This window comes from Babjeviella inositovora, assembly GCF_001661335.1.
Source record: "Babjeviella inositovora NRRL Y-12698 unplaced genomic scaffold BABINscaffold_2, whole genome shotgun sequence".
NCBI lineage: Eukaryota > Fungi > Ascomycota > Pichiomycetes > Serinales > Babjeviella > Babjeviella inositovora.
Genome location: NW_017566839.1, coordinates 1,250,094 through 1,265,942, shown reverse-complemented (window position 1 = coordinate 1,265,942; position 15,849 = coordinate 1,250,094). Strand labels below are relative to the sequence as shown.

The following is a 15,849-nucleotide window of genomic DNA, read 5'->3' as shown; positions in this document are numbered from 1 at the left end:
CTCCAGCAGTACGGGGGGCGGAAGCTGCATAGACGGCCTGCATTCAGATTTATCTAGCACTTTAGATACGGGGCTGGAATATGCAGAGACATGTCATCCTTAAAAAAAATTTCAGCCAGAAAGAATTTTTCACTGTCCCCTATATAATAAACTTAGTTTTCCCGTTTGGAACAACTTTTGTTTTGCCATCCTCTCAACACTATACAAACACACTCTCATAATGGCTAGATACTACTCCCAGGAACCAATCCGCCACAATAATGCTTACAAGGTCTCTAAGCCATCAGCTGCCCAAAGAAAGTACAACAAGGAGTTTAATGCTGCTGTTGCTGAGGCTGCTGCTGAAAGATTCTACAACGAAGCCAACTACTCCTCCGACTCTGAGTCTTCGTCCGAAGAATCTTCCTCCGACGAGTCTTCCTCCGAAGAGTCCGACTCTGAGGCTGAATACGACCAAGACTTGGTTTTCCCACACTCTGACGAAGTCGTTTACTACCCAAACACCTCTGACGAAGAAGAGGCTTCCGACGAAGCTTTGTTGGACATTTTTGACGAGTCTGACACTGAAATGGAAGTTTCCGAGACCAGCTCGGACGAAGAAGTTTATGAGTTCAACCTCGCTAACAACGACGGAGAAGAGTTTGAAGAGCCAGAATTCAAGCAATATAACTTGGAAAACAACGACACTCATTACAAGTTGACCTACAAGTTGTTCAACCCAGTTGATAACTCTCGCATCATGCCACATACTGTTGAGTTGAACTACCTCGTCAAGGACGATGAATTGGTTATCAGTGGCGAAGTTTTGTTGCCAAAGTATGATGAAGCTGCTGAAGAATCTGAATCTGAGTCTGAATCTGAGTCTGAATCCGAATCCGATTCCGAGTCTGACTCTGACTCCGATGAGTCTCTTTCTGAAAGTGAAATCTTGGAGGCCATCAATGACGAGTTTGAAAATGAAAACCAATTCGACAACGAAATTGAGTTGCAAAACTTGAACTTCGAAACTCATTTCCAATTCAACGCTGGTGAAATCGAAGTCGAGTTGATCCACTCCAAGATCACTGGTCAGAACAGAGACAAGTTGCAGATCATCATTCCAAAGGTTAACGCCTACGACGAGTCTGATAACGAAGAGATTGTCTCTATCCCTGTTAGAGGTGGGGCCCCAGTTTACGATTCTGATGATGAGTCCACGGATGAATCTATGGATGATTCGATGTATGAGTCTTACGATGAGGATGCCGAAGAAGCCATCTACAAGGTCCTTGCCAACGAGCCCGAAAGCGAAGATGAAACCATCTACAAGGTTATCCGCAACGGTGAAGATTCCGACAGCGATGAGGAATGCGAAGAGTGTGAGGAGTGCGGGGAATGTGATGGCTGCGAAGAGTGTGACAGTGAAGAGTGTGCTGAATACGAGAACTGTAAGTGTACTACTTCCGACTCCGACTCTGCCTCCGAGCAGGATGCCGTCATCGAATACCCATTGCAAGCTGCCAACTTTGATTCTGATTCGTCTGACTCGTCTTACACATCCGACTCCCCTGATTCGTCCGACTCTTCCGACTCCGATGCCGACGTCTACGACTGCGAATTCTAAATTACCTGGATCATTTTCAAACATTACTCATGCATTTAATCCATTTGGATTCCCTTCAACTTTTCGCATTTTTAGCCTTTAGGACGACCAATTACAGCGCTGTATGTTTTTAATTGGCCGCCTGTGTATTATACCTTTCTTTAATAATATTTAGACTTAGCACGAAATGTAGACATCATCGGAATCCATTGGGTGGCTATTTTGGTGGAGCGGCCTTTGGAGCCAGCAGCTGGCACATGCATCAGCACTATTACGCCCATGTGTTACATACTTATGCTCCTCTGCGCCAACCTGGATTATTTAACAAACTCTGATTCACCAAAACACATCCATTTACAATGCCATACTGTTTCATACACAATACAGGCGCGATTGCTGTCGCCGTCATGGCGCTCTTATATCCGAGTCCAGGTTCCGATGCCTTGACATATTCTGCATCATGGGCCCACGCATCGAATACCGACCGACCCATCAAGGGTTCATAGCCCAATGTGCCATTTCACCTTTCATCCGCATAATTCGGGGCTTGTATTTTGCAAACCGTATATATGGCTTACATATATGACTTACGTATATAAAGCCATCTGCCGAAAAGTTGGGCACGGAACATCCCGGAGCTTTTCAGTGACACGCGAGAAAAAAACTTTCGGAAAAGAACAAGAGCGCACGCTGTCCCTCCTCCCGCACCGTACATACAAAAACTCCCTTTATAGCGAAAGGGGCCGGCCAGTACATATACGCTAGCATGCTCCCCGGAGAAAAAAACCAAGCCACGTGGTCCTGCTATACCCCGGAGAGAGCACAATTATGCATCAGGATGTTACAATAATAAGTGGAACATAAATAAATTGTTGAAAATTGTGACAGATTGCCAGCATAATGTGCCCTTGTGGTCTCCCTGGATAAGATGGAGACATCCCGGCTAGCCTGGGCCTCTACGTATCACCTCCCTTTACAACCCCGAAAAGTGCACATCAGGTGGTAACCCCGGCATGCACACCGGGGGCCACCTCTAGCTAGAGGTCAGGTGATGCAACCGTACACATCGCGTGACCGATCGCTTACATCGGTCCCATTCTCCTGTTTCGTCACGCCACGCGCTGCACTGTTGTCCGGGGAGTCGTCACCCAAAGATCCCCGGCAATTGGCAGGACACTTTCATGTGTCCCACGCTTAAGGAGGGGAGAGCCGAGGATTGGGGGGTCTGAGAAATTTCAGACATCACCTCATGGGCGCAAGGATCGGGATATAAATACGCAACCACTTCCTCCCCTCACAAGTTGCTTTCTCCCCTCTCTCTCTCTCTCGATATATTACCTATATTTTAATCCATACACAATGCCAGCTTCTGATGTCTTAAAGAGAAAGACCGGTGTCATCGTCGGTGACGATGTCCGTGCCTTGTTCACCTACGCCCAGCAAAAGGGTTTCGCCATCCCAGCCATCAATGTCACCTCTTCGTCCACTGTTGTCGCTGCTTTAGAGGCTGCCAGAGACGCCAAGTCCCCAATCATCTTGCAGGCCTCCCAGGGTGGTGCTGCTTACTTTGCCGGTAAGGGTGTGTCCAACACCGACCAGTTCGCCTCCATCCAGGGTGCCATTGCTGCTGCCCACTACATCAGAGCCATTGCCCCAGCTTACGGCATTCCAGTGATCTTGCACACCGACCACTGTGCCAAGAAGTTGTTGCCATGGTTCGACGGGATGTTGGAAGCCGACGAAGCCTACTTCAAGCAGCACGGCGAGCCATTGTACTCCTCCCACATGTTGGATTTGTCCGAGGAAACCGACGACGAAAACATTGCCACCTGTGCCAAGTACTTTGAGAGAATGACCAAGATGGGCCAGTTCTTGGAAATGGAAATCGGTATCACCGGTGGTGAAGAAGACGGTGTCAACAACGAGCACGTCTCCAAGGACTCGTTGTACACCTCACCAGAGACCGTTTTTGCCGTCTACAAGGCCTTGGCTCCAATCTCCCCAGACTTTTCCATCGCCGCTGCCTTCGGTAACGTTCACGGTGTTTACAAGCCAGGTAACGTGCAATTGAAGCCATCGATCTTGGGTGACCACCAAAAGTACGCGGCCAAACAGATCGGGGCCTCCGCTTCTGAGTTCCCGTTGTACTTGGTTTTCCACGGTGGCTCCGGCTCCACCCAGGAGGAGTTTGACACTGCCATCAAGAATGGTGTTGTCAAGGTCAACTTGGACACTGACTGCCAGTACGCCTACTTGGCGGGGATCAGAGACTACGTCTTGACCAAGAAGGAGTACTTGCTCACCCAGGTTGGTAACCCAGACGGTGACGACAAGCCAAACAAGAAGTACTTTGACCCACGTGTCTGGGTGAGAGAAGGTGAAAAGACCATGTCCAAGAGAATCACCGAGGCTTTGCACATCTTCCACACCGCCAACCAATTGTAAGGAGAATGCGTTGCAGCTTGATGCTGACTGTTTCTCTGTATAGCCCTTTAATATAATATTTATTAAGATTCGTGTAGAGTACCTGGATAACAAGGATGGCTTAATAACGATGCGCCCTTTCCGCAGAGACGGGTAGAACAGATTAAGTTATGTTGGTGGGATATACGCCCAAGGGGAGAGACAGGAGTTGCTGTGAGCCGAGCCTCTTATGCAGAAGTAATTCGATCATGGCCAAGGTAGAGCACACCAAGAGGCATTAACAAATATCAGAGAAACCCAACATGCATAAAAACCATATCTATTTCATTTGCTTTTAATATTTTGATTTATTGGTCTATTTACAATGAACCACTTTAATCATATTTCTTTTCCTCTCTGTACGCGCATAAAAACGGCCAGATGTCGGTGTTATCAAGATCCCAGACCTTTTCACGGCCGTAAAGATCACCCTTCAACAACTCAATGACCTGGTGTCAACTCTCACGATCAACGCTGAATCAGCAAATGGAGGCAATGGAACGGAGCCGTCGGCCACAAGGGCCTCATTGGAGTCGAAGATCCCACCACCCATGACGATCTTACTACCGTTGGCGGTGAACTTTGGGGCGACTTCTGCAAAGTGGGTAGAACGATGCTCCAAACGCTTGCGGCCAGGAATGTCTCGTGATAACGAGCCAATCAGCAGACACGGTGTAAGGGGATATTCTTTAGTGGTATCGAGTAGAATCCAATGCTCGTTGGGAGGCTGGGGATGGGTTTATGTGCCGGGAGAAAATTTGGTAGCAATGCAATCAGAGGATTGGAAATTAGGGGCAGACCTCAGACTGTAGGCGAGAGAATGATGGCATCCAGGCAAGGGCGTGCCGCATAAAGTGCGGTATCCGGCATTTCCCCACTGTCTTCAGATCTCATCCACCCGCTCAATGAGGTAGTGTATGGCCACATCTTCGGTCATAACACTACTATATGGACAACTGTGGGACGGCCTTGAGCCTCGGCTTACCCCCTGGTGTACGGGAGACATCGAAGCCCACTAGAAGACCAAGACAGATATCGCTGTTAATATTGCCAATCATACACGGTTATCACTTGCGACTATGACACGCCCGCTTTTAGACTTCAACAAGGTGATCATCTTCGGTGATTCCATCACCCAGTTCGCGTACAACTCCTTCCCAACATTCGATACCAACGACGTGCACTTTGCGTACGGGTCGGGCATGACCAATGCTTACACGCGTAAAATGGATGTGGTACAGCGTGGGTACGGCGGCTACAACTCCGAGCACGCGCGTGCCTTGATTGACCACATTTTGCCTGATGCGCCTGAAAGCGAATACACCAGGCCCGTTTTGATCACCGTTTTCTTTGGCACTAATGACGCAGCTGTGAGTGGCCCCCAACACGTAGACATTGACAGATATCTTGAAAACATGGCCTACATTGTGGACCGAGCGACCAGCAAGGGGATCAAGGTCGTGCTCATCGGCCCGGGCTGGCACAATCAGGACAGATGGTACGCGATAAGACCGGATGGGAAGGCCGAGGGTATCTACCGCACCACAGAGGTTAACAAACAGTACTCAGAAGCGTTGGGTGCCTTGGCAAAAGAGAAAAATGTCGGATTTGCAGACTTGTGGCAGGAATTTGACGCTTACGAGAAGGCTAACGGTGAGGGAAGCTTCAGTGATTTGTTGACAGATGGGATTCACTTTACCGGCAAGGGATACTTATTAATGTTCGACGAGGTTATGAAGGTGATCAGGGAGACGTATCCCGAATTGTACCCAGACAATATTCCTTTGAGGTTACCGGATTGGAAGGATGTATGTATGGAAGATTTTAAGTAAAGGAGGCGGGGACTGATAATTTGTACATTTCCATAAAAACCCATATTATATTAACGGAAATATTTGAGAGTGCAACCGCCATCGTGAGCATTATGCATGCAGACCTGGGCAAAAGTCGTGTCTCGCCAAGCCCCACTTAAGTAGAGACACCCAAAGACATGATTCAGTTATCAGCGCCACTCTCTAGGTGTTTGTAGGCTACAGAAGACAAGCCATACGCAACGAAGATGAACGGCCCAGGATACTATGAGTTATACAGACGAAGTGCTATCGGTACCTCTTTGACTGATGCGTTGGACACGTTGATTTTGGACCAGAAGATCCAGCCACAATTGGCTATGAGTGTCTTGAGCAACGTGAGTATTTGGCTTCACAATCACTCTTCAAGCCATACTAACATTTCCAGTTTGACAGAGTGGTTTCGGAAAATTTAAAGGAGCAGACCAAGTCTAAGTTGACGTTTAAGGGCCATTTGCACACGTATCGTTTCTGTGACGATGTGTGGACCTTCATCATCAAGGATGTGAACATCAAGCTAGAGACCAACGAAACCGTCACTGTGGACAAGTTCAAGATCGTGGCGTGTAACTCTAAGAAGGCCGGTGATGCGTAATACCTGCCTACTGTCCCGCCGGCTGGAGATGCCGACAGATGCAAACCCTCAGATATCAGTAGGATATTGATTCGAGTGACCGCATTCCAAGGCGTGCCCAAGATGGCCACCGATGGGAATGCTTGTAGAGCCAACATTTTCTTTTTTTTTTATGTCATGTCTACATATCTAATACATCTCTGGTAAAATGCAGTGTAGGTTTGACCTAGTTCGCCAAAACTGGCGGCTTCATACGTATTACCCGGGGATTCCAATACAGATATCATCCAGTTTACTCCAGAATCTATCTGAGCTCTGCCATATGCAGACGTAAGTTTTCAGTCTGGATTCTATACTACCGACATAGGTCCTCCGCCTGCGTACCAGATTACAAACGTAGGTCTTCCGCCCCGTAACACATTTACCCGAGGGTGCTCGACAAACAGGATTAAACCGCTGGAACAACTGCACTTAGGTTCCCTCATTAAACTTGCTCACCCAACCTACCATTCTCACTGTCTACTCTTTTTTCCTCTGAAGTTTAATCAAATCTATTGACATTAATATACACGCCCTATGGCTACTCATCGTCACTGTCATCCTCAATAACTCTTCTCTTCTTCTTTGCAGCCGCTTGGTCTTCCTCCGCATCAGACGATCTCTTGGCCTTGCGGTGGTCCTCCTCGTCGTCGCTTCTGTACTTGGCACGGCCCTGGGCCTTGACGCTTCTCAACCGCTCCTCGGCCTCCTCTTCCTCCTCCTCCCCCTCCTCGTCATCCAAATCGTCAAAGTCCTCCTCGTCTTCATCATCGCCGATAACAAATCCGTCCTCCTCGTCGTACTCACCGCTACCCGCAGCACCGAAGGAGTTGCTCGAGTAGACGGCGCCACGATCTGCGGCCACCGGTGTCGAGGTACGCCCCAAGCGCTCGGCATCGAGGCGTCTCTTGGCCTCGAGACGTCTCTGCGACCGCCACTTCTCGTTCTCGGCCTTCTCAAACTCCCTGGCGGCCAACTCCGGATCCTCTTGCACGATGACGTTGTTCGTCGACACCTGCTGGCGCTTCTGTTTGTTCCTGATCGCGTTGGTCAAGCGCTTGTGGGTCAAGGAGTCCGATGAGGTTGGAACTACCGTCAACAACTTGTCAAGCACCGCTTCCGTCTGCAAGATCTCCTGCGCCTCGCGTGCCACCGCCAAGAACTGGTCGTGCAACTTACGCTCCGGAAGGTCGAAGATTTCCTGGCCAATCTGCAAGGAGAGCGACCCGTCGGACCACTCGATAACCTGTGTGTTGGATTGCTTGGAGATCTGGTTATCGTCCGCACCCTTAGAGTATCTCCAGCGTATGGTGTTTTCTGCCAACAACTTGTCAGCCAACTGTGTCTCGCGGTCCGCGTCTTCATCAATCGTGCTGCGGAACTCTGCGGGGTCGAACGGTTTCAACTCCATCAGGAGAAATGACGGGAGCTTCAATTCGTAGTGCGAGGAGCTCATCTTTGAGTTGGTGCCGAAGAACGGCACGTCGATGTCAATTTCTCTCTGTTCGCGGTCAGGCACCTGAGACTGCCCGAAGGGTCTCTCGTCATCCGAGTGATCGCTCTGGAGCCCTCTGACCAGCTCGTCGTCGCTCTGGAGCCCCCTGACCACTGGCTCGTCGTCATCGTCGCCAAACAACCCGCCGTCATCCTCGTCTTCACTCGACTGGAGCGCCTTCTGCTTTGAGGGAGTATCACGGTCAGATTCAGCGTCCGAGGCCGCTCTAGATAAGTCACTCATGTGTGCGTGCTCGTTTGTGTGTTAAGACGACAAGTTGCGATGTTTTGTAGACGCCAGATTCAAAAATGCTCGAGTAGTTAAGCCGAGCATTTACCAAGGGGACTTAAGTTACACAGGCGTGCGGCGTTCTGCAGGAGCCGCATAGCTGTCTCTAAATAGCAGACACAGTCTCCGATATAAGCTCTAGGAAACTGTTGAACCTTTTCTAAAACCATTATTGGCCCCAATAGTTGCCATGTCCATTAGAACTTGCATGTACTACACCAATTGGTCGGTCTACGAGCCGAAGAACCACCAGGCGCGAGACATTCCGCTTGAAAACGTCACCAATCTCTTTTACGCTTTCATTGCGATGGATATAGATACAGGGAAATTGAAATTCTCTGACGAATGGGCGGATATCCAGAAAGAGTTGGATATCAACGGTGTGCTGTGTAAGGGCTCCCTCGGCCAAATCTATGCGTTGAAGCAAAAGTTCCGCCACACCAAGGTTTCCATGTCGATTGGCGGCTGGGGGACGAGCGAGACGTTCGTGTCCATCGTTTCCGACGAAGCAAAGTTTGCCAACCTTGTTGCGTCGTGCATGTTTTTCGTATCAGAGTATGGCTTTGATGGGATCGATGTGGACTGGGAGTATCCCCAGAATGCGGTTGAAGCCGCCAGATTGGTGGAGCTTTTGAGAAGGCTAAGATCGGGGTTGGACGAATTGGAGACAGTGGTGAATCTTGGATCTGGGAGCATGCTATTGTCCATTGCGGCACCGGCAGCCCCGGAACAAGCCAGTATCCTCCAGGCCTCAGAAATCGACCAGTACGTTTCGTTTTGGAACCTCATGTGCTACGACTACACCGGCGCCTGGTCGGGCCAAACGGGTTACCACTCGAACCTCTTTGGGGGTGCGTTGAGCACCGACCTGGCGGTAAAGTACTATATCCAACAGGGGGTAAACCCTCAGAAGTTGGTGATAGGCATGCCTAATTACGGTCGGGGGTTCAGCGGTACCACCAGGGAGATTGGCAATACGTTCAACGGGGTGGGCTCTGGCTCTTCTGGCGACGCAGGTGTGTGGTTGTACAAAACATTACCGCTCCCAGGAACCACCGAGGAATTTGACTACCGCAAGGTCAGTGCCTCTTGCTACGAACCGGTGCAGGGACTTTTGGTGGTCTATGACAATCAGCAGTCAGCTAAGATCAAGGCCAAGTATGTTTTGTCCAACGGCTTAGGCGGGGCCATGTGGTGGGAATCGTGCGGTGAGGACTACGCTAACTTGGAGCGGTCTACTCTCCACAACTTTGTCGCCACTCTCGGGAGTGATTGCTTGGAAAGGTGCGAAAACAACCTTAGTTACCCGTCCAGCGCGTTTCTCACGGGGGTTTGAAGCGGGTGTTTGAGAGGTTCCAGATATGGAATTTGAGCCGATTTAGGTGAATGTTGGATTTAGGACTGACTGGCAATGAGCTACACGTGCAGTGTTGAAAGTGACAGGGGTGACGCCAACCATGCCAATAAATAATGCACTTAAGCGTACCTGAATCAGGGAATTGGGAGCATCTTGGACTACCCGTTACACTAGCGCCTTGTAGGTTATATGCTTTTAGTTTCACTTTCCATGTAAAGGCCAATTTTGAGATCCAAACACGTCTGACTCCCACAGGTCACGCCCTAACTGACTATTAACACGATTTAATCGCCATTAGTATCGGCCTCGGACCATACTTTACCCTTTATACGCTACATCGAGCCTTCGACAATATATGTCACCCTTGATACATTAGATAACCTTTGATATACATTTAATTCGCCTTTGCGATTCTACTGACCTACAAGATAGAGTCCATTCTGGAAAACACGCTCAACACTGCCGCAAAGAGCTCGGCCTGGAGTTCGGACACACCATCCTGTACGAGCTCGCCGCTCACCTCTTGCGCCAAGTTGGTGCTGACGCCCAATACGGATGCGCCCAACGTGAACGGCGCGGTACTGTAGCCCGCAAGGATTTCGTCCGCGCGCGCAAACGCCGCATCGCGCTGGTCGTAGCCCAAGTTGTTCAACACGTTTTCCAACACGTTCGCGGCGTATGCTGCACACACCAAGGAGATCGTGCGCAAGTACTTGTACTTTGCAGCCTCCGGGAACTTGTCATTGTACGTGAGCTGCGCGCTGCGCGCGACGACAAGCCCCAAAACGCGTTTTTTGACGGCGTCTTTCGCGGTGGCATCCGCAACGGGGTGGGTCGCCATATCAAAGAGAAAAAAGTTTTTGCGCTCGGTGCGGAGAATGCCCTTATCGACCAAACCCTTGGCTAAGCGCTCTCTGACCTGCTTCAACTGGTAGTTAATCTTCATCAAGTTCCAAGTCTCGCCCGATAACAAGTCGATCCAGTTGGACACGCTCAAGTTGCTCTCATCGTTCTTCATGAGCTTCAAGGTTTCGTCTAGCAAGACCTCGCCAGTAGGTGTCGCGTCTATGACCTCGATCAACCGTTCGCTCAACTCAAAGCGGCGTCTGGAGGGGTCGTTGACGAGCGCGATGCGGCCGCGGAACGCCAACTCTAACAAAATACAGCCCCGCAACGCGTAGGAAATGTTGTCGTTCCAGAACGACAAGTAACCTTCCTTGTCCTTCAATCCCATCAATAACACCTCCTCCATTAATGTCAAGAGCGGCGCCTTCAGCTCCGTCGTGTCTTCCATGTCGCGCGGGTCGTATGCAATCTTGTGCTCCGGGGCCTCCGGGGAGTCCTCGGTCTCGTGGGTAGCCTTGCCCCCACGGCGTCTCTGCAAGCCTGAAGACATTATCTGTACGTTTGCTTGCAATTGGATGGTTGAAGAAGACGGGAGGAGGGGTTGGTCTAAATTGTGAAAAACACCGGAGTGATATCCACACGACGTGGCAATGAGGATCGGAGATATGTTGTGCAGGATAAGTGAGAGGTACACTGGGATCAGAAGTGAGGTAAACAGAGTAAAGGAATGTTCCAGAGCTATAAAAAAAGGGTTATTGTTTTGAGAATATGACTTTAAGAATGAAATAATAGGTGATAACTTTGATAGGGGGATGAGATCTTGCCGTAACGTTTTCTTTGATTCGCCGTTAACCTTAATGTCTGCTTTGATTCGCCATTAACCTTAATGCTTACTTCTATTCATCATTAATGATTGGTTTCTCTCATGACTAGATGTAGTGTAGTGATTCTTAAAAGATATTGGCCAAAAACCCAACTTATTATATTCTATCCAGTAAAATTACATCCAAACACAGACCTTTCGGCGACATTTCCCAGCTGTCCCCGCATTGAGGAGTCGCTAAAGTTGGTTTACCCACTCGACTCGCGCCCAAAGGTTATTGCACAAACCCTTGGTATCTAATGGCTGTAGCTGTGTATGTGAACATCCAACACTATTAATGTAAATCAACATAATATACCCTTCCAATATGGCATGCGAGTCAAGCTCTTACCTTACTTCCTCCAGGAGCGTAAACATTGATGTGCCCTTGCTGCACATAACCTTTTAATGAATTGTTCCACTCACATTGATAGAGCTAACAGTTTTGTCTTTGTCAACATGTCTTCTTAGACTGACAGTAGACCTAGGCTCTACAAGACGGCACTATTGGCAGTTACGCTACACAAGACACCCTATAGTTTGCTTTAGACTTTAAGCATAAAAGTTTCAGACTCCCCGGAGGGCCTTCCATTGACACCCAGGCGAGACACCTGAGGTTCTAAACACAACGACGAGCTCACCTCACGTATATTATTGACGCCTACATTTTAATAGCTTATATAAACCTCTATTCTACAAATTACCAACCTATAAATCAGCCGCATTGTCCGTCTTCCGCTTGATCGGATCGATGTACTCCGCACTCAAGTCGTCGCGCACGTACACAATGCAGTTTGCAGTGGCGGTGTTGTTGACGGAAAAATCCAAAACTTCAGCCTCCGACACTTCCTCCACACGGTCGTCGCTGTATTTGCGGTAGATGCCGCTCTTGAGGTCGCGGATGTAGATCCAGTAGTGACCGTAGGAGGCGCCCCCGCGGTGAATAAAGATGGCAAAGAGCGTGTACCCGCACTTGGTGTACTCCCTGAACTGACCGTCCATGTCAATCTGAAGCTTCTGGATATCCTGGTCGATGCGGGTCAGCTCAATCTCCAAATTGTCTATCTTGCGCTGCAACACCGCGAGCGTTTCGGGCGATATCGACTCTTCACACTTGGAAATCCATTCCATCACATGCACGAGTGACTCGCGTGGGGTTAACCCGTTGTCATCGTGCCCCTTGAGCACCGCCTGCCGTGTCTTCAACACCTCTAGGTCCTTCTTCCACTCCAGGTGTTTGCCCTTTTTCGCCACCATTGTGTCATCACCCGACTCCAAGTACCGATCCATGTAGATCTGCTCGTAGAAGGGCAACTGGGCCGACGATTTCTGCACTCCGTTGTCGTAGTAGACGCGTGCAACCTGGATCTGGAGCACCTCTGGCAATTCCTCCACCACCCACGCCTCTTCGTCCATCAAGTTCTGCAACGCGTCATAGATGTCGCGCGGCTGGTACCCCACCACGTTTACCGTCAAGTACTGCCGTTTGTCGCAGGCGGGGGTCTTGTCGGTGACTTTTCGGTAGCGCCCGTCGAACAACTTTGTGATGAGGTCGCACTGGTATCCGTCCGCGTCGAGCGTGTCTGGCTTCAATGCACACTGGAACCAGAAGACCACATTGTCAATGACCTCACCCACGTCCTGCTGTCGTCCCACCTGAGAGTCGAAATCGTTGATCAACACCTCGCGTGGCTGAGGGTATTCCAGGTTCAAAGGCACCGCATCAGCCTTGGTAATATCTGTTTCTGTAGTGGGTTCAGCATCAGTTTCAGGAGTATCATCAACCTGTGCGGTTTCAGGAGTTTCATCAACATGTGCACTTGCTTCATCGACATCGCTTTTAGTAGCAAGATCTTCATGGGATGCACCGGATTCAGCTACCATCAGCGGTACTGGGGAGTTTCTAAACGGATTAAAAGGACTCTGCTTAACTTTTTTAACCTCGGGTCTGGCTATGTCTGTACTATCAGATCGGTCGAGATCTTCCAGCTCTATTTCCATCGCCTCGCCAGGGGCTTCATCGGCGAAGCGAATCTCCTCGAAACTCGACGCCAACGCGAGACACGCAAACGACTTGTTAAGCGTGATCGACTTTTCTTGACTCTCGATCATCTGCAAATAAAGCACCCTGAAGTGGTGCAAGAACTCAAAGGCGCGGCGGGTTTCGGCGGCGGTAATGTTGCGGTTACCAACCTTCCGCTCTGCCAACACTTTTTGGAGCGCTGGTTCGGCAGGATCAAACGCATGGAACGTCAATACCGCGTCTCGGAGCGGCTTCAATGCAAAAAAGTACTGGAGCAACGAGTTGAGGTAACACGTGTTGCCGATGTTGTCCAACCCACGGGGCCACGTCTCAGACGGAGGCAACAACGACTTCTCGATCTGACCAGTTTGCAAGTAATTCATGAGAAACTTGGACCCCGACACGTTCTGAAGCACGTACAACGCCCGTCTCAAGACCAAGCACTGGAATGTCTCCTCTTTTCCTAGCACACACCGCTCGAACGCCGTAATGACCTCGGAGTCGCTCACATTTACATCAGGGAGATCGAGCATGCGCGCGGCCTCTCCCAGGGTCAAGCCAGGGAGACGGCGCATAAGCTCGCTGTAGTTGTTCTCAAGGAAACTAAGCAACCTGGGGTTTCGGCGGTGCAACACCACTGAGAGCACCGACCGCTCGGCATCCGGAACGCCGGCTTCGGCCTGCATCAAACACGTGTTGAGAACGAACTCGTCGTCGGTGCTGGCCTCGTAGCCAAGGTTCGTCAACGCAACTTCGTACGGAATGATCTCGGTCTTGCAGAACTCGGAGATGGTCCGGCTCTTGCGGACCTTGTTGATCACTTCAAGACTCGCACGCAAGCGGTAATACGCGACAGGGTCCAGACCCACTTCAGTGCGGTACATTGCGAGTAAAAGGTCGTCAGGGAGTGCAGTGAGTTGCGGCGCGTCAACCCCGAGATCGCGCGCCGCCTTCTGGTACGCCTTCATGCCCATGGCACCTGCTGCGTTCAACTCGGTAATGTACCGGCGCAACACCGTGGAATGGTAGAACTTGGACTCCGCGATCTCATACACGTTGTCAAAATAGACGAGTGGGTCGTCAGAGAGAGCCGTGCGCTGGTGGCACTCCATGACCATGCGGTCGTCGTAATGGGATGACACCGAGAGATTGAGGTAGTTCTCGGTGAGATTGGCCGGCTCGTGGAGCATCAGGACAGACTTTGAAAAGTCGCGCTCGTTAAAAAGCGCAAAGAGCAACGCGTTGTTCGTGTTATACGTGAGGGACTGGAAGAGTGGAACCGTGCTGCCCGTCTGGCGCCCTAAGTAGAGTGTTTCGTTCATCTTGCGGAGGTACGACTCGCGGAGGACGCGGAGGTTGTCTTCCAGATACTCGTGGAGGTTTGGGGGATACAACTCGCCGTCGTGCTGGGTGAAGAAGAGCTTGTCGAATAACAAGCGGAGATCTAGATGACTGCGCAACAGGAGGTTGTCCGCATGGATACTCTTGACCTCGTCCGTTGGCGCTTGAAGGAGCGGACCCTTGAGCACCTTGTATAATGTGTAGAGACACTTGTCGGGGGTCGGGACGGGAGAATCTTCTCCCAAGGACTCGTACCGTGCGGCAATTGCCTCGGGGGTAAAGTCGGCGAGGTCTTTGCCGAACTCAGGGGCCGAGATCTCGGCTCGAAAGACAGTAGAGCAGTTGGAGCAGCAGAACGTGGCAGAGTCGAGGATTTTTGGCATTGCTTTTGTCAAAACCGTAAGCTGTGCGGTGGTGGCACCCTGGTCGATCTCCCAGCAAAAGCTAGGGCGCAATAGCGAGAGCCGCTCGTCTGAAACGGTGTAGAAGGTGTGTTTAGGACAGATCTTTAACCGGTCATGGACTTGGTAGAGAATTTTCACGTGGTAGATGCTCGATCCTGGGGTTTTGCTGGCGAGCACCCCCCTGAGGATCTTTACCGAGGCGAGATCCTCGGACTTGGGCGCCTCCGGCAACGCGTTGTTCAACACGTTCATCTCGTAGTGCATTCCCGCGATAGACGAGAGAAAATGGGAGTAGGCGATTGGACGTTGTCCGAGCAAACCCGCTTCGTGCGAGAGGATGTGTGGGATGTCGTAGAGAATATCGCTGACGATGCGGTCGGATGTTTTGAACACCGATGTGGCAAGATCCTGGTCAGAGATAAGGATTTTGGGTGGTGCCTTGTCCGGGAGGTCCACCAATTGGGAGATGGGGGCATACGGCGGGGTCGGCAGTGCAGCATCTGGAGAAATGTCTGGAGACGGAACAGATGGAGATGTAGCAACATCGGGCATATCCAGATCTCCCATTGAGACGCCCTGGATGGGGATAATACTGTACTCGTGGTCTGTTTGTTAGTACCAATTTAACCAAATACAGGGTCACACATACTGGTCATGGTATGTCAATCGTGCAAGACGTGGCGATTCGGGTTGAATCGGGGCGCATTTAAATCAAACGCAAAGGA

General features: G+C 50.4%; 9 protein-coding genes across 9 annotated transcripts; 5 read left to right on the top strand and 4 right to left on the bottom strand.

Moving 5' to 3' along the window:
- Positions 1–220: 220 nt before the first annotated feature.
- BABINDRAFT_165456 (uncharacterized protein) lies at positions 221–1,603 on the top strand (the record flags this gene model as incomplete). Its single annotated transcript, XM_019130334.1, has 1 exon — positions 221–1,603. One exon carries the CDS (start codon positions 221–223, stop codon positions 1,601–1,603), a length of 1,383 nt encoding a protein of 460 aa, XP_018987275.1.
- Positions 1,604–2,863: 1,260 nt separating this feature from the next.
- Positions 2,864–4,073, top strand: FBA1 (fructose-bisphosphate aldolase). The gene has a single exon (XM_019128095.1). The coding sequence runs from the start codon at positions 2,942–2,944 to the stop codon at positions 4,025–4,027; it is 1,086 nt and encodes a 361-aa protein (XP_018987274.1). The 5' UTR covers positions 2,864–2,941; the 3' UTR covers positions 4,028–4,073.
- Positions 4,074–4,478: 405 nt separating this feature from the next.
- Positions 4,479–5,051, bottom strand: BABINDRAFT_6571 (uncharacterized protein; the record flags this gene model as incomplete). Its single annotated transcript, XM_019132459.1, has 2 exons — positions 4,479–4,772; positions 5,031–5,051. 2 exons carry the CDS (start codon positions 5,049–5,051, stop codon positions 4,479–4,481), a joined length of 315 nt encoding a protein of 104 aa, XP_018987273.1.
- Positions 5,052–5,124: 73 nt separating this feature from the next.
- Positions 5,125–5,877, top strand: IAH1 (isoamyl acetate-hydrolyzing esterase; the record flags this gene model as incomplete). Its single annotated transcript, XM_019131635.1, has 1 exon — positions 5,125–5,877. One exon carries the CDS (start codon positions 5,125–5,127, stop codon positions 5,875–5,877), a length of 753 nt encoding a protein of 250 aa, XP_018987272.1.
- Positions 5,878–6,104: 227 nt separating this feature from the next.
- Positions 6,105–6,668, top strand: TOA2 (transcription initiation factor IIA subunit gamma; the record flags this gene model as incomplete). The annotated part of the gene is made up of 2 exons (XM_019132109.1): positions 6,105–6,233; positions 6,284–6,668. The coding sequence occupies 2 exons, from the start codon at positions 6,105–6,107 to the stop codon at positions 6,488–6,490; spliced, it is 336 nt and encodes a 111-aa protein (XP_018987271.1). The 3' UTR covers positions 6,491–6,668.
- Positions 6,669–7,103: 435 nt separating this feature from the next.
- BABINDRAFT_24787 (uncharacterized protein) lies at positions 7,104–8,165 on the bottom strand (the record flags this gene model as incomplete). Its single annotated transcript, XM_019131339.1, has 1 exon — positions 7,104–8,165. A coding segment is annotated over one exon (1,062 nt), but the record flags the coding sequence as incomplete, so codon positions are not given.
- Positions 8,166–8,475: 310 nt separating this feature from the next.
- Positions 8,476–9,955, top strand: CHT4 (putative chitinase). Its single transcript, XM_019128094.1, has one exon. It carries the CDS (start codon positions 8,482–8,484, stop codon positions 9,625–9,627), a length of 1,146 nt encoding a protein of 381 aa, XP_018987269.1. The 5' UTR covers positions 8,476–8,481; the 3' UTR covers positions 9,628–9,955.
- Positions 9,956–9,995: 40 nt separating this feature from the next.
- Positions 9,996–11,315, bottom strand: BABINDRAFT_160161 (uncharacterized protein). Its single transcript, XM_019128093.1, has one exon. The coding sequence runs from the start codon at positions 11,042–11,044 to the stop codon at positions 10,070–10,072; it is 975 nt and encodes a 324-aa protein (XP_018987268.1). The 5' UTR covers positions 11,045–11,315; the 3' UTR covers positions 9,996–10,069.
- A 749-nt stretch (positions 11,316–12,064) lies between these two features.
- Positions 12,065–15,780, bottom strand: BABINDRAFT_6566 (ubiquitin-specific protease; the record flags this gene model as incomplete). The annotated part of the gene is made up of 2 exons (XM_019132458.1): positions 12,065–15,729; positions 15,774–15,780. The coding sequence occupies 2 exons, from the start codon at positions 15,778–15,780 to the stop codon at positions 12,065–12,067; spliced, it is 3,672 nt and encodes a 1,223-aa protein (XP_018987267.1).
- Between the last annotated feature and the right edge of the window lie 69 nt (positions 15,781–15,849).

Excerpts from the sequence above, each read along its gene's own strand:
- FBA1 (XM_019128095.1), top strand. The coding sequence starts at position 2,942 with ATGCCAGCTTCTGATGTCTTAAAGAGAAAGACCGGTGTCATCGTCGGT.
- CHT4 (XM_019128094.1), top strand. The coding sequence starts at position 8,482 with ATGTCCATTAGAACTTGCATGTACTACACCAATTGGTCGGTCTACGAG.
- BABINDRAFT_160161 (XM_019128093.1), bottom strand. The coding sequence starts at position 11,044 with ATGTCTTCAGGCTTGCAGAGACGCCGTGGGGGCAAGGCTACCCACGAG.